The sequence below is a fragment of the Cydia fagiglandana genome, chromosome 6 (genome assembly GCF_963556715.1).
Source record: "Cydia fagiglandana chromosome 6, ilCydFagi1.1, whole genome shotgun sequence".
NCBI classification, from domain to species: domain Eukaryota; kingdom Metazoa; phylum Arthropoda; class Insecta; order Lepidoptera; family Tortricidae; genus Cydia; species Cydia fagiglandana.
In genome coordinates, this window is record NC_085937.1 from 20,949,440 (window position 1) to 20,965,631 (window position 16,192).

General features: G+C 35.3%; 1 protein-coding gene across 2 annotated transcripts in view; it reads left to right on the forward strand.

The window, feature by feature from the left end:
* LOC134665397 (protein tiptop) overlaps positions 1-16,192 on the forward strand; it is a 424,238-nt gene that overhangs the window by 395,584 nt on the left and 12,462 nt on the right. For both annotated transcript variants that reach the window (XM_063522343.1, XM_063522344.1), the window contains exon 4: positions 7,199-7,343. In XM_063522343.1, the coding sequence (XP_063378413.1) occupies positions 7,199-7,343 (145 nt within the window). The remainder of the gene's footprint in view (positions 1-7,198; positions 7,344-16,192) is intronic.

The window sequence follows — 16,192 nt, forward strand, 5'->3', positions numbered from 1 at the left end:
CTAGGAGGCCATTATTAACCCAACACAACGACGGATCGGGATAAAACTCGACGTTCTTATACAAGTTCAAAGTCAGCTAGGATAATGCTTTCGTAACGGGCAGCAACTGATAACTCCCGTCCCATAACTATCACCTATTGCAACCTATCTTCCACTTCAGGCTATCGGCACAGAGGCGCCGCACAACGCGGTATCTGACGTTTTACGAGCAAACCATGCGATCAATTACGCAGATACATGGTTATTGATGTGGGTAGGCGATTTTTGGTTTATGTTTGGAATTAGAATTAGCTTTCCACGTAATGAATTCTGATATTTAATTTGAAGTGAATGGTCCAATGGTGAAGCAATGTGGACAAAGTCAGGTCGTTCAGATAGTTGATAAACTTGTCTCGAAACCTTCATTCATAAAGATAGATTAGATTCCATAGCATTATGAAGGTCAAAATACCAAAAACATTGAAATGTTTGGAAGTAAGTTTTCAAACAGAACTAGTAAAAGTATGTATAATTTAAGTTTGTTTTTAATTTTGAAAATTGATTTGCAGGAAACTCTCAACTCTCTTTTCCTCATTTGTTGATTGCAAAAATAATAGGATGGGTAAAGACCGCTTACTAATTTACTATTCAGGTACCGTTCGGATTCGGATTACAGCATCATTGCTGATACAGAATTGCAGTATGATATTACTGCTGCAAATGTCAGAAACCCAGGCAGGCCAACAACGATTTTAATATTTGCGGCAGTAATTCAATCGGCAACAATGTCACGCTGCAATACTGCTTATACTTTACTTTACTTATACCTTAAATCTGACTAGTTTACTCAGATAAATATGTATTGGAAACTCCCACGTACAATCAGCACCAGAAGTTGCTAAGCGGGCGAGGTGTTCAAAATTACCTTGATACACTCTTATTCTCTTAAAAATAAAGACGCGTCAAGACCATTTTGAACACCTGGCCTGCTTAGCAACTTCTGCTGCTGACTGTACTTAACACAGGACATGACCCACAGTACCAAAATTTAAATACCCCGCAAAACAAATTCGACATCCCGTCACCCAATTAGTCTTCGACGATTTATGCTCGTACATCGTGCATCGTCGCGTGCGCCGACCCGATATATCCAGCAACCGATTGAGATCGATCCGTGACTTGTCCCAATTTCATTATTTAATTACATTTCGATTTTCACTGATAACGTTCCGGCAATTAATTTTGGTGATATTTTTCTTGTGGGATCCTGTGAGGTTTGAAGATTTTTTTTATTTGTCATACCAGAAGGAGTATTTTGATTGTAATAACAAAGTATGAATTTGATCTGATTTTTTAATGGATATGATCTGTCAGTGTTAAAAGATATATTCCTTCAACCAAAAACGTCATTTTTTACACTGAAAGATTATATTCATAACGAAATTTTGATTAAGTATATTATTATTCTGTTATAATCCTATTCGCCTCCAGATGTTTGTCGTTAAGCTGATAATAAGATTATAGATTATCAGTCAATTTGAATTATTACATACACATACGGAAGTAAACAAAAAAAATCTATTATCTAATTGTTTTATTACTAATCATATGTGTGTATATTCCAAGGTCAAGTAGATAATACCATTTAAAGTCCGATAGAAACTGACTGTTAATAGAAGGTTACATTAAGACCCAATAGTTACAGACAAAGCTGCATAATAAAATAAAAACAAAGCAGATGTAGAAACCAAGCTGAATCAAATTATAGACAGCACCCTCATACATTCAGATACGCCCCCTACATAAAACATAGTTATGACCACTACAAATGATATACTAATATCTCATGCATCGAAACAAAAAAGTTACAATGCCTCAAGCAAATTACATTTGCAGTTCTGCAGTACGCGGGAAGGATGTTTAGCGTTTAGTTTCTATACCTTTTAACTATTATAGACATGTTAAAAAACAATAACAACATATTTCTTGTATAGCTATCATTCCTGTGTAGGCCTATCTATCTGTCCGTCTGTCACAGCCAATTTGCTCCGAAACTACTGGACCAAATGAGATCTTCCAAAAATTCAGACATCTTTAAAAATCGAACTATACCTAACTATTAGTAACGTTTTGACAGTTCCTACAATTACATATTTGCGATTACTTACGCGTCTTCATACCTAACAATTATTGTATCTATGACCCGTCCAGGTAGTTAAAGGTCCAGACTATCATTATTTGACAAAGTATTAAGAAAAAACCGTTTAACCTGCGTAAAGTTGGATTTTCTCCAATTACAAATCCTTCCTACAAATCGCCATCTACCATAACTTTACTATCCATGAAATCATAGATTATCTCCAAAAAAGTACACTGAGTTTCCATCCGGTGTCAATTTAAACTGTAAATTTAAAAGATTCACATTTATTAGCATTTCTTTAGTGACTTAGGATGTTTCCAAAATGATCGTATTGCTTTCTTATCGTGACGATTTCACGGCAATTCCGACTTTCGTCATTGTTCTGATTGTGCTCCGTCATTCTATGGGTGATTGTGGTTTGTGGCAAATCAGTTACCTTTCTAAAGAAATCTGGGTTTAATGGTACTGGAACGATCTTAATTAGTTTATTAAGGTTAGTTGTCAATAGAAATAACGTTAGTTTATGGTCATTACAATTCGTTGAAGTTTTATTCGTTTAAGTTAAAGAGATTTTAGGTTTAGCTTTAAAAAAAATATTTGTTTTTAAAGTTTGGTAAATTGTATTTAAGGGCCCATTTTCAAACTAAATGGTTAGGTACCTACAATAAAACTTAGGCTTGTCAGTACGAAAAATTTTGTAAAAGACTGCAATCTCGCTGCATTCCACTATTTCTTGCGCACTTATTTCCAACTGAATATAACTTAGATCTTTTCAAATCGAGAGTGTTTTTTATCCGAAAACCTAGATAGGTATGCATAGTCCATCCTTCATTCGTCACTTACTTCAGATTGAGATTGTGGTCAAATGTTAACCCTTTCCCAATAAAAATAAAAAAGTTTTTATATTGCTACTATTGTATTACTTAATTTGCTATTGTATGACAAAGGCATAATAAAGGCAATTTGGTGTTTCAAAAAAGAAATGTACTTCATGGCCTATTATTTAGTCCTGAAATTAATTATCAAATAAATGACGATTTACAAAATTTATTTTTTTGGTGGTTTTTTTTTTACCGAATTCCACATTATTTTATTACTAAATGAAATGTACATAGGTACAGAAATTTACAAACTTATAACTAGGTAAATATAAAAATTAAGGGTATTATATGCTATTAGGCCATAGGTACCCGCCGTACCCGGCTAAATGTACGTACCTAGCACGCTGCTGGCGTTTCCTCTTTGCACGGCTAGCGAAATACGCTGGATTAAAAATTTGGATTTTTGTGGTTGTTTCTGCAAACGCAAGTGTTCGCATAAAACGGCGCAGTTTTTAAACCCTAACCCTTGAAACTCGAGACCCGAAAACCTCTGTCCCGTGTGGTCCGCTTATTTCACTGCCCACTGGGCCGGACCGGCTAATTGATTAAAACGCAGCGTGTCAATCCTGGGCCGCGGGCGATGCACTGATCAAAGGATGCTGCAACTGACTCAGTTGCAGGGAAACAAAGAGATGTCATGTCTGGCAATTATGCGTTTTGAGAGTTTAGATTTGGACAGTGATATCTAGTGGTTGAAGGGGGGGGGGCAATATAAATGTTGATTATATAATATATAAAGTGGTAGTGAGCCTGCGCATGATGCATGATGATGATCTTGACTTTGTTAATAAATAAAATTTGGATTTTTATGGATACTTTTTTGTCTCAGGTTAGAAAATCCCGATAAGGGCATTTATATTTGTGTTCATCAAGAATATTTTTTTCTAAATTATGAATGCTATCTAACTAGATATGTATTTATCTTTACGTTAATTTCATATAATGATAAGCAGGTATTTTGATTTGTGTTATTTTTAGTACATTAATACATTACAATATACAAATTATGAAATGTGTAAAAAACACATGTCCATGTCTCACTTTTTTACGTAAGTACATTTACGCGGCAACTTCATACTTAGCAATGTATAGAAAAAGACAATCAATCGCATATTGTAGGTAACACTTCAAAAATTTAAACCACATCAACTATTCACTTAACGGGATATTATATCGCTGTCCGTAAACAAGTATCGAATATACTTCACCTGCAACTCTTTAGGCGTCAAGGACACAAAAACTTGCAAAAGCTCAACCTTATCACTTCGATGCCGGCCATCTGCCTGATTGATGCCCTGATAACGACAGCTATCAACAAGATCATTGATCAAGCAAAAAACATCTCTATGGCAACGGGGGAACTGTCAAACAACAATGACCCATTGATCACCGATATGATCGTGACAGTTTTTTTTTTGTTCGATTTATACACTTTCTATACTTTTTGATAATGAAACTTTAAGTCTGATGACGGGACAATACTTTTTTGTAAAATAAATGATGAGCAGGATTTAGAGTCGATAACGATGACACCTTTTTACACTTACAAAAAAATACGATGTTCGTAAAAATTATAAGTAAGTTTATTTTTGAGCAGATATTTTTCCGGGGTCCGTTACATCTTTTCCATTTAATTTATAATGTTTTTCATACTTACCTACTACCTAGGTTGAAATCCCGATAATGACAATTGTTTTTGTGATGAGTAGGTATAGTCAGCTAAGAAAGTGGTCTACCACTTTTCGACTCTATCATCTGATTTATGTTTTCTATGTACATATTTGAGTATTTGACGACAGCTTTGGTCTAGTGAGTTACCCTGCATTTGAAGCCGATGGTCCTGGGTTAGAACCCTTACCATAAACTCAAATATATTTTCCTGAGTTATGGGTGTCTTCTATGTATGTAAGTATGTAAGGTATATATCGTCACCTAGCACCCATACTACAAGCTTTGCTTAGTTTGGGGCTAGGTTGATCTGTGTAAGATGCCCCGTAATACATATTTATTTTATTTATTTACATAAATGGCGGATTTGTACTCTCAAGAATAACTAGCATATGTACATGTCATTGCGCTGCACTTTCTAACTATTAACATAAACCGTCAGCAACAAATGTATGGATCCACGTATCAGAAGCAGACGTGAGAGTCATTGTGCTGTCCGTGCGCGCGCGCACAATGTGACAGCGTTATCGCTGCTTTGACGGTTGTCCCGTGGAAATTATTAAGGGCCTGGGGTGAGAAGACTGGTGCATGTGTGTTCTTTTAGTGACAAACAAGAACATGGTGTAAGTGGTAGACTATAAAAAATACTGCGGGATATTTTGAAAACTATTTTTTTTATAAAGCAGGTACGTCTGCGAGCGATGCTACAAATTTTGAAATTAAAAGAAAAAGGCTCCTCCTTAACAGAAGGAAGGACCAGATTTGCACGCTTCTGGTAAGCTCCGGTAGCTCAGTTCGTTTAGAGCGATTGGACCGGTGTTACAAAAGGCCGCAAGTTCGAATCTTGCTCGAAGCGGTCAATTTTTCAATTTTTCCTTTAGTTACACATTAAATATGATATAGTCCAGTGGGGCAATGATCAGATTTTTTAACTTTCTTAATAAACGTTTTTTTATTTATTTATTGTAGTATTGATGTTTTCTATAATAACTCAGTATTTACAAACCTTGAGCTTGCTGTGGGACTAGGTCTATCTGTGTAAATTGGTAATATAATGATTACTTAAGTTCGGTATTCATTCATATCGGTAGTTATTCAATCGATTGTCATAAACGAGGAAAGTTTAGTGTAGAAGAGACTATCGATCGATTTATCTTCGGAATGATGTCAGTGATAAGGAATAATTGATATGCGATGAGTAACGATCAATCAATCATTAATCATGTTTGCGCAACACTTAGTCGCTGTTGATTGCGGTGTAGGGATCCATAGGAACCTTTTTTTACCTGACTTACTAACATAAAAAGAACAACGATTAATTGAGAATGTTTTTCAAATTGTGACGTTTTTAACTAAAAAGTACTACATTGTCGATTGTCGATAACGTTGGCTTCAAATTCAATCTTTATGGAAAAATCACCTTATTTACAATCGGCATTAAGTACCCTTTTGGCTGGGAATGGCACAATTACTTGGAAATGAAAAGTCCGTTGCAGAGACAAACTTGGGCACAGTAGAATTTTAGATCAGTTCAAATGAAAAAGTACTTATTTCCGCCTTACATTAGACCACACACATTATGTTACTTACTCTAAAGTAGGTATACTTTCAGACCTTTCCTAACTTTTTAATTAAGGATCTCCATATTTATTTTTTGAAAAAATATATACTTAGTCAGCCGACGAAGCTTATTAAGTACATAGGTTGCTTTAAGTTTGCCTGAACTCTCGCCTTTCCTAGGATGGTTCATACTGTTCATAGGCTGCATTAAAACCCGTAAAAAATGTATGTTTTCTATAAATTCAAGTGTCAGCAACCCGCATGTGACACTTTTTAAAGTCACAATTGTCATCTACATTTTTGCATCAGGCATGAAAAAACAATTTCTGCCCTTCTATGAACGGAACTCCAATTCTTATTTTATCGGCACATCACACATTTTTATTAGTACCTACAATAATATCAAAATCTACTGAGCATTATTGAATCTTAAGTCTTTACATTAAAGTTCAAAATATATCAGTCCACAGCGCCAATGGTGCATTAGTATTGCAATAAAGTGATAGTGATATCTTTTAATTTAACCTAAATACAATTTGAAGTGTCTCCTTTATCGTGATGTATTACTTCGTTAATAAGGAATATAAGCCTAGTGTTTTCCGATACTTGATTGTGATTATTTATTGATGATAAAATTATAAAGGAAAAAGCGATATAAGACACATTTAAGTGCTTAGTAATGGAAAATATTGCAATATTATACTGATAAATTTTATTGTGTCTACTGCACTGTAATGTCCCCGCTCGGTTCAAATCTCTATATCATCAGCTATTTCTATATTCGATTTTATTCTTATTACATATGTGCCTAAAATTATTAACTGTTAAGGAATGTTTTTTTATTCGCAATGTTTTTTTCTAACCAGACTCATTTTAACAGTCTAGCGTCGCGAACGCTTGAACTCATTACTTCGGCTATTTCTTACGATTTCAAAGGCCGACGGCCTAACAGCCTTCTCTCTTGTTCCAGAAGAAGCCACCAGCCCGGACGGCGTGAAAGAACGCGGGGAGGGGGACGCCTCCCCCGCGTCCCCCGCGTCGCGCTCCCCCGCGCCCGACGCGGACATCGAGCACAGCATACCCGCCACGTTGATTCAGGACCCTCATGCTGAGAGGTAAGTTCACCAAAACTAGCGTAACGGTGATGATAGGAGGTGGAGCAAGCGAATCCTAGCGTGGAGGCCTAAAAAGACCAGATCACAGACTTCCAACAAGATGGGACGATGACATCAAAAAGATTGCAGGCCCACTCTGGAGGAGAGAAGCGGCAAATCGGGCTGGTTGGAGGAGATTTGGGGAGGCATATGCCCAACAGTGCATACTAGCTGAGGAGGAACAGAAAAGACTCACGGCTCGATTCTGAAAATATATTAGATCTCTACTAGACCTCAACAAGTTACGATATGGATAATTTAAAGATATTTGTAAGATAGATATGTCAAATTTGACGTTTCCGCGATTCTGGAGGCCCTCTTGAACTTGACTTAGATATCCAAGTCACATCTAGTCGATACCTATCTAATGTAAATCTAGTTGATCTCTATATCGTTTCTAGATCTTGTGATTATCTCGTTTCCCGAATACGCGTGATAGTTTTTTGAAAAAACGCTCTTTTAACGCCATTTCGTGTCAGTCTTTGGAGGCTTCGTCGTTTTAGCGGTGCCGGTGTATAAGTCGACCAACTGGATCAGTTGACGCTTACATTTATTATTTTCGTCCATAATTGGTCCCAAAATCTTTCGCCTCATTTTAGCCTAGCTTAAGTTTACTGTTTCTTCTGGAGAGGTGTGTGACCTCACATCATAAAGCCTAATAAATTTTATAATAAGGTAGAGTCAAGGGGTAGCCTTATTTTTACCCGTGTCTTATATTCACCCCACCGTATACTACCCACGGTTATATCGAAATTTTGAAATATAAGTCAACGAAAAGTAAATAACCCCACATACAAAGAACAATACTAAACCTTCAAAACTACTATCGATCATATATTTATCATTAAGATTGATTGATGAATAAATATCAATAGAAAACGCGTCAATTCATTTTACAATACTGCATGATCATTAGTACACCTTAATCCATTGTATTAAGGTTGACAATACTACAGTTAACCATGTCAACCATGGTACTAACAGTAACCCATTTAACAGACCAATAACATACCTTATTTGGGTGACCACAGGGTTTAAGATAAGTAACTGCGTCGGTGGTACTCCCGGGTGTCCATATTCGTGTCCAATAGGTGGTCCCAAGATCACTCAGCAATGGCTTGTGGTCACTCTAGTGATGTACCGTTTCCGAAAATATTTCTAAGGGAATTAATGAAAATGTAGTTACCACCGACCAAATCGCAGATCGATTGCCGAAACTATGGAAGGCTTAGTAATATTGGAAAACTTTTTGATGTTTCTGTAACAATATAAAATGCATAACTATATTAAATAAAAGTAATACCCAGTGAATAAAAAGAGTCATTACAACATTCAGTCCATTAATATATCACATACATGATTTTGCTAGGTATAAGTAGACAACGTACTTTTGAAAATTACGATCGTTGCAATAATTTAAAACACATTTCGTACTTAACAAAGAAATAACACTGAGATTTTTATAACACAAATGTTGTTATGATAACCATTATTCCTTCGTTTGGGGAATACCCGGAGGGGTATAATAATCCCATATTCTCAGGAATATGTCCATTTCACATCACTACAGCTGACCAGTAACGATCCTATTGTTTTCCAAGATCAGTTGTCACTAGACCTACACGTCCATTCGCCTTTCCCATTACCATTTCATCTATTTCACTACCTTCATCTTTATCTAAGTGTGCTTTAGGTTCATTATCATCTGTTCTAACGTTAAATTTAAATTGGTTCGTCTTTGAAATGAATGGAAGAAAGATAGTGACAGTTATTGTGTTCTTCACTAAAAATGATCTGGATTCACAATTTGACACTTCATCAATTCTTGTAGACGGAATGTTCAATCCTACTTATAATATTTATTATAAATGTATGGATGTATACTTGGACGGATGCGTTTAGTTTTACTAAATTTTGCAAATATAGACGAACAAATTGACCAAATATTGTCATAGAGGTTAACACGAGGATGGTATATTTTACGGAAATCTTCTAAGAGACATATACTCAGACAAAGTGACTTATAACAATAACTGTTCATTTTTATAACAAGTAGCTGTCACGTAAATTGTCTGTAAACATTTTTTTGAGGTTTATTGGTACATTAATATATCATTAAAATAATAAAAATACGGTAAAAACCAATTATACCATTATTTTTATAAATTAAATTCAACTAAAAGAGACTTGAAGACGAGGGGCATAGATCAACAGATTTTTTTATCTATTTAGGAAACTTCAACTTGAGAGGGTGTAAAGGACGAAACGATTTACACACGAGCAAAGACACAGGCAAGGCTTGTATACAATATTATAATGTTGGTAGGTACTAAAGCAAAACGTGGCATTGATGAATGCGATTAACTCTGATAGATTGATGTCTTCGAGTTGATAAGTGTATTATGAATTATTGTTTACCGCTTTGTTTTTTACGATGTTTGGTCGGTCAACTTATATCTTTTTAGGGTTCCGTACATAAAGGGTAAAAACGGAACCCTATTACTAAGACTCCACTGTCCGTCTGTCCGTCTGCCTGTCACCAGGCTGTATCTCATGAACCGTGATAGCAAGGCTGTTGAAAGTTTCACAAATGATTGTATTTATGATGATGTAGAAACATCTAAATCTAAAAGTAACCCACGAAAGTGGAATAAAGTTCATTGACACTTAACATTGCTGAACATGTCTTTTGTGTCTAGTTTCCCATTTGATCTTAACATTTTTACGCACAATGTCGGCTGTCAACCGTGTGGTTAATGTATGTCCACACGTCGCATTCCTTTACAAACCAACATTGTTTTTCCTAGAAACATTTATTTAGTTTAATCAAATACATTTGAAGCTCCGTATCAAATCGCACGTCAGGTGCCATTGTCTCTTCACGCTTTTATTGAAACAGATGTTGAATCTTATCCAATTCTTCATGATCTTTTAGAACAACATTATCGTCTTTATATTTAAGATCATTTTTCAATGTCGAAAAGGGCTATTGTAACTGGTAATTTTTAAACCGATCAGAGAATAACAAACATACTGACAAAAATACATACTAATGATGTATTTTGTGTTACTTGTCTGTATTTAATTATGCTTTCTTGACATATTTCTCGATGTTTGCGTTTTGTCGTTAAATTAACGGTCAATTGAATGGAATTCCATTTAATATTCAAAACAAAGGTAGATACTAAGTCAGAGTGGTAATGGATTTAAACGGCTAAAAAGAGTTTAACACGGTATCTTTATTTATTTCCGGCAGTAGAAAAAATGACACTTTATATCGAATCACCTTTAATTAATCTTTCAACTTTATATATATTTATTTATTTATTTATTTAAACTTTATTGCACATACAAAAAGTACAACAGGCGGACTTAATGCCGGGTTAGGCATTCTCTACCAGTCAACCATATATCGACAAAACTAAAATAACTAAACTTCCCAGTGCAAGAACAAATTTGAAAAAATATCATGTAATAAAATTAGATCTATCCTACATAGTGCTGGATATTGAAAAAATATATATTGAGAAAGTAAATTTGTTATTTGTGTCTAAACAATCACAATAAAATTACAATTATAAAACACAACACATGCATCTGTTTTCAACATATGTTTATGAATCTCAATATCACTAACAAATCTTATTTTAATCACATCACAATCGTCACTATTATAATTAAACAAAACATTAAAAAAAACCTTATCTGTATCCGGTGAAACAGCAAGTACGACACCAAAATGACAAATGCAGTTTACAAAAGATGCATTTATAGAAATTCCGCTCTAGTCCCTTGAGATAAGGAATATGTCTGGTGGTTTTATAGTTTTCAAAATGCAAGCGTAGCTTTGCCTAGGTGGTTCCGCTTTTCCATCAATGTCAATTAAGTGCAGTGAAGACACTTCATCAATCATGCATTCTGTTCTAATTCGACCCCGAGGGTCCATTGTTTAGAAATGTCCTATTATTTAGTTAGGGATATCATTTTTAGTTCAGTTTTGAATGAAAAAACTACGTCCGAATGTTGATCGGGTTCGCGCTGTCATACTTATACACTTTTTCTATTCGCCCTTTTGGTTGCTTTTTTTAAGTGTTTACTATACTAAAATTTCTTATACGTATACCTATTGTGTGATAAATGTATATTTAGTTAATTGCTTACTCTAATTCAAAATACAACTTTTCGACAGGAAGACGAAGAGAAAGCGAATTTTTGGTACGAAAACCTAAAAGCCTATGATCATAGAAAAACCTACATGTAATTAGGCTTATTCATAAGAAAACATTTTTTCTCAGATATTAGCCGCATACATTTTAATAAGAAGCCAGCTGAACAAACGAAGGTTATGAGTTAGATGGAAAATTTTACAAAAAAGCAGTGGGGCACCAAAGTAGGGTAGCAAAAAAAATTTTTAGTCTGACATTGCTACACTTTTATTTTAAAATGGTTTTAATATATACATACGTATTGAGAGTCAGAGTAGGTATTGTACACCAAATTCTGTCTGATTGTGATGTAACCCAAATACTAATCCTACCACCATTTATAACCACTCACATTCAAACAATAAATAATTTGTATTTGTATGAAAAGCAAATCGAGAAATATCCATACATTAAACAGACACCCATAATTCTTTCAAACAATACAATGGCGATGAAGTTAATTTATGTCACGGTGTTAAAGGAAAATTAACATCTGAGTAAATAGGAGGTACACATTGTATCCTCGTAGGTAGTGTACTTATAGGTTATCGAGAAATAGTTTGTATGTAATGGTGATGGACCAATTTCAATCGTATCGGATAAATTATCATTGATTCTTTTCAAATTAGGTTGCATTCATTGTTATACATATTTGGCAGTTTGAATAATTGGTGAAAAATATTTATCTACGCAAGAAATACCTACATATAGGTAAGTACTCACAACTTCTACTAGCCAGACCAAATAGGTAAAACTAAAATGCTATTGCTATTGTACGATTACAGACATTTTTCTTTAAGAACGGTGAATACCTACATATATCTTAATTAGCAGTCATGTCAATATAATTAGCTACATAGTTAATTTTGCTTACAATAGTAGCTTGCGTGTAGAAAGAAATCGAAATTATGTTCTTATTACCTACTCGTAGATTATGCTAGTAGTACCTAATTTTAAAATTATAAGTAGGTACGAGTATATGCGAGCGGCATGTATATTTAAATATGATGTATTTGTCATTCGTATGACCATGACAACAAATTATCCCTGACTAAGTAGTTGGCCGATATTATGAACTTGTTTTCATCAATTAAATGATTAATCACACTGATAATTGAACACGTCCTCGTATACCTTTATCTTTACTATGTCCATAATCAATCCACATTCATCCAATCCATCAAAGGTATATTAACTTCTATTATCTGTTAATCTTGTATCTACTGCTTTAGAGGTGACAGAGACGTCTGTCTGCAAACTTAATCATTATAAAAAAATAACTGAACGAGGAAAAAATATGATTTAATTCGAAGGGTTCATACCTAAGATTTTCTAGTAGGTACCTATATTAAGCCATTCTCTGTTGTTGTTCCTTAATCATTCTAATGAATAACTGTCTTCATCTTTGGAGGTATTCAGATTCAGATTCAGATGTTTTATTGGTAAAAGGCAATCATTTTACAAGTCAATAAATATAAATGTACAATATCTAACTGTTATTTACATTTCAGGTATTTACTGATTAATTATTATTACATATTGATATTAATATTATATATTTACATAATTTTTTGCATTTAATTGTCTCATTTCAAACATTGACAGAGAGAATCATATTATCTTTGTCTTACACTAGTACTAGCACCCAAAAGAAAAGGATGAGTATAGTTTTTTTGTTCTTATTTACTGACAATTTTTACCTATATATTTTTGGATTAGTGATGATATTCTATGATTCGAAAAAATCATCAATGCTATAAAAGGCCATGCCTAGAAGATATTCTTTTAATTTTTTAAGAAAGATTGCATCGGTTGGTGAATTTTTAATATCTGCTGGAAGAGCATTATAGATTTTAACGCCAAACACAGCGAGCGACTTGCGTGTTTTGGCTAGGCGGGCGCGCGGCACGAGCAGCAGGTGCGGGCGGCGGCGCGCGTCGCAGCCGAGACGCTGCGCGGTGGTCATGTATGAGCTTAGATTCAGTCTGACGTATTTGCAAGCCTCAAGGATGTAAATGCTATGCAAAGTTAAGATTTTGTGTTTTTTAAATAGTTCTTGTGCCGGGTATTCAACAGGTTTTTTAGCAATAACCCGGATGGCACGTTTTTGGATTTTGAATATCCTGTCACGTTCGGCTGCGGTACACCACAAATCAATTCCGTAGGTTAGAATGGAATTAAAGTATCCATAGTATGCTTTTTTTAAATTATCTATAGACAGACTGGGAGCCAACCTAGATAATGCATAGGACGCTGAAGACAGCTTATTACAAGTTTCATCTATGTGTGGTGCCCATGACAGCCCCTCGTCAATTACAAATCCCAGGTATTTTACGCTATCAACTTGCGGCACAAGTACATCGTTCAAACTTATATCGAGCATACTGTTGTTAGTTTTGCGCAGCTGAAAATGAATTATATTGGTTTTGTCTACGTTTAGACACATACCATTGACTGTGAACCATCGAGATATTAGTTTCATAACTTCTCTCAGTTTGGATTTTAAGTCTAATAAATTATCTGCATTCACTATGATGCATGTATCGTCCGCGAACATAACATATTCTGGGCCGATACATGCTGATGTGATATCATTGACAAGCAAAAGAAACAGGTAATTTCCCATCGTCGAGCCTTGGGGAACCGCCGCATCAGCCATGGTTTCCAGGTTAGACTTTGCATTTAAGACGTAGGTACACTGCTTACGATTGCTTAAAAATGATTCTATTAATTTGTGAAATTCACCTTCAATACCGTATCGAGACATCTTTGCCAAAAGCAGCGCGTGGTCGACCATTTCGAAGGCGCGCGAGAGGTCGCAGAATATCGCCGCGACCTGTCGCCCGCCCTCCAGGTGCGCTAGCACGCGCGCCACGACGTCGCGCGCCGCACTCACAGTCGAGCGGCCCGCTCGATATGCATATTGATGCTCATTCAGAACATTATTGGAGACTAGATGTTTTAGAATTCTGGCACTAAGGAGGCGCTCAAATATTTTTGAAACTATAGGAATCAATGATATTGGACGATAAGATTTTGGAAGATGCATTTCACCTTTTCCTTTATATACCGGTTGCACTTTTATAATTTTAAGTGCATTTGGAAAATTTCCCGTCAGAACGCAATCATTAAATAACTTTAGTAGTAGGGACACTAAATTTGGAGGTAGGTATCCTAGTATGTGGGTTGACATATCATTCACATCCTTTGATTGTTTAAGTTTAATTTCTTTAATAGACTTTATAATTTCATGAAGGGTGAATAATTCAAAATTAAATTTCAACGGTATCAAAGGCAGATAGTTCTCAAGATATGCAAGTGCATCACTAGTGCATGGTTTGACTCCACCGTAAGTCACCGACACGTAGTGGTGGTTTAGCCGCTCGGCGGCCGCGGCAGCGCGCGCGGCGTCGCTCGCGCCCTCGGACCGGCTCACCAACACGTCTAACGCGCAGTTTCCTCGCTTATTATTCTTACAAGTTTCAGAAGAGATAATTTTCCATATATTTCGGCTCATGTTGCTAGTATTACTCTTTGATATTTTTTCATTTAAATAATTACTTCGTGTGTTTTTTAGTGCGACCGAGTAAGTAGCTTCAAGTTGCAATAAGTTAGAAAACTGTTCGCCATTCGAGTTGTGTGAAAGTTTTAGCTTATGTGAATGAATTTTCTGACGTAATCTATATATATCATCACTAACCCATACATTTTTATGGTTTTTTATAGTGCATTTTCTATGAGGAAAATGTACGTTGAAGTAATGTTTGATTACATTTAATACTAATTCAAGAAGTTTACTAGGGCAAGAACTTTTACACAAAAGTGCATCCCAGTCATAAAAATCAAGACTTAATTTAAAATTGCAAAAATTTTCATTACAAAATTGTCTCTTTTCAACACATTTATTTGTTACAATATTTTTATACATTTTAACAGACATAACAAGGCATAGGTGGTCTGATAAGTGCATATTTACACATGACACATTTATTATTTGTGATTTATTTAAATTGGAATAAATATGATCGATACAGGTTTGACTAATGTCAGTTATTCTTGTCGGTTTTGCATTAATTTGTCTAAATCCCAACTGTTTTAGGAGATATGTTAGGTTTTTTGTATTACTACATTTTGTAAGAGAGTCAATGTTTATATCTCCAATTAGTACAACTTTAGATGTTTTAAATATATGCATGCTAAGTAGTTGATTTAATTTAGATAGAAACAATGGTACATCACCGCTCGGAGGTCTGTAGATACACACCACTACCAGGTCCAGGCCGATGCATTCTATCGCACACACTTCGAAATTCATTTCAACTGATAGGTCGTTGACCTCCTGTCGCTCCATAGTAATGATGTTTGGCTTAACATAGATACACGCTCCTCCTCCTTTGCGGTTAGGTCTGCAGAAGTGGGTTCGCAGGCTGTAGTTAAGGATGTTGACAGAAGTTATTTGATCAGCCTGGAGCCAGTGCTCCGTCAGGCATAATATGTCTATTTTGTTATGCAGTTGTAACTCGCATTCAAGTTTATAGGTTTTGTTTTCAAGTCGGTTGATGTTTTGATGCATAATTGTTATTGTCGAGTCGTTACTGCTCCGCG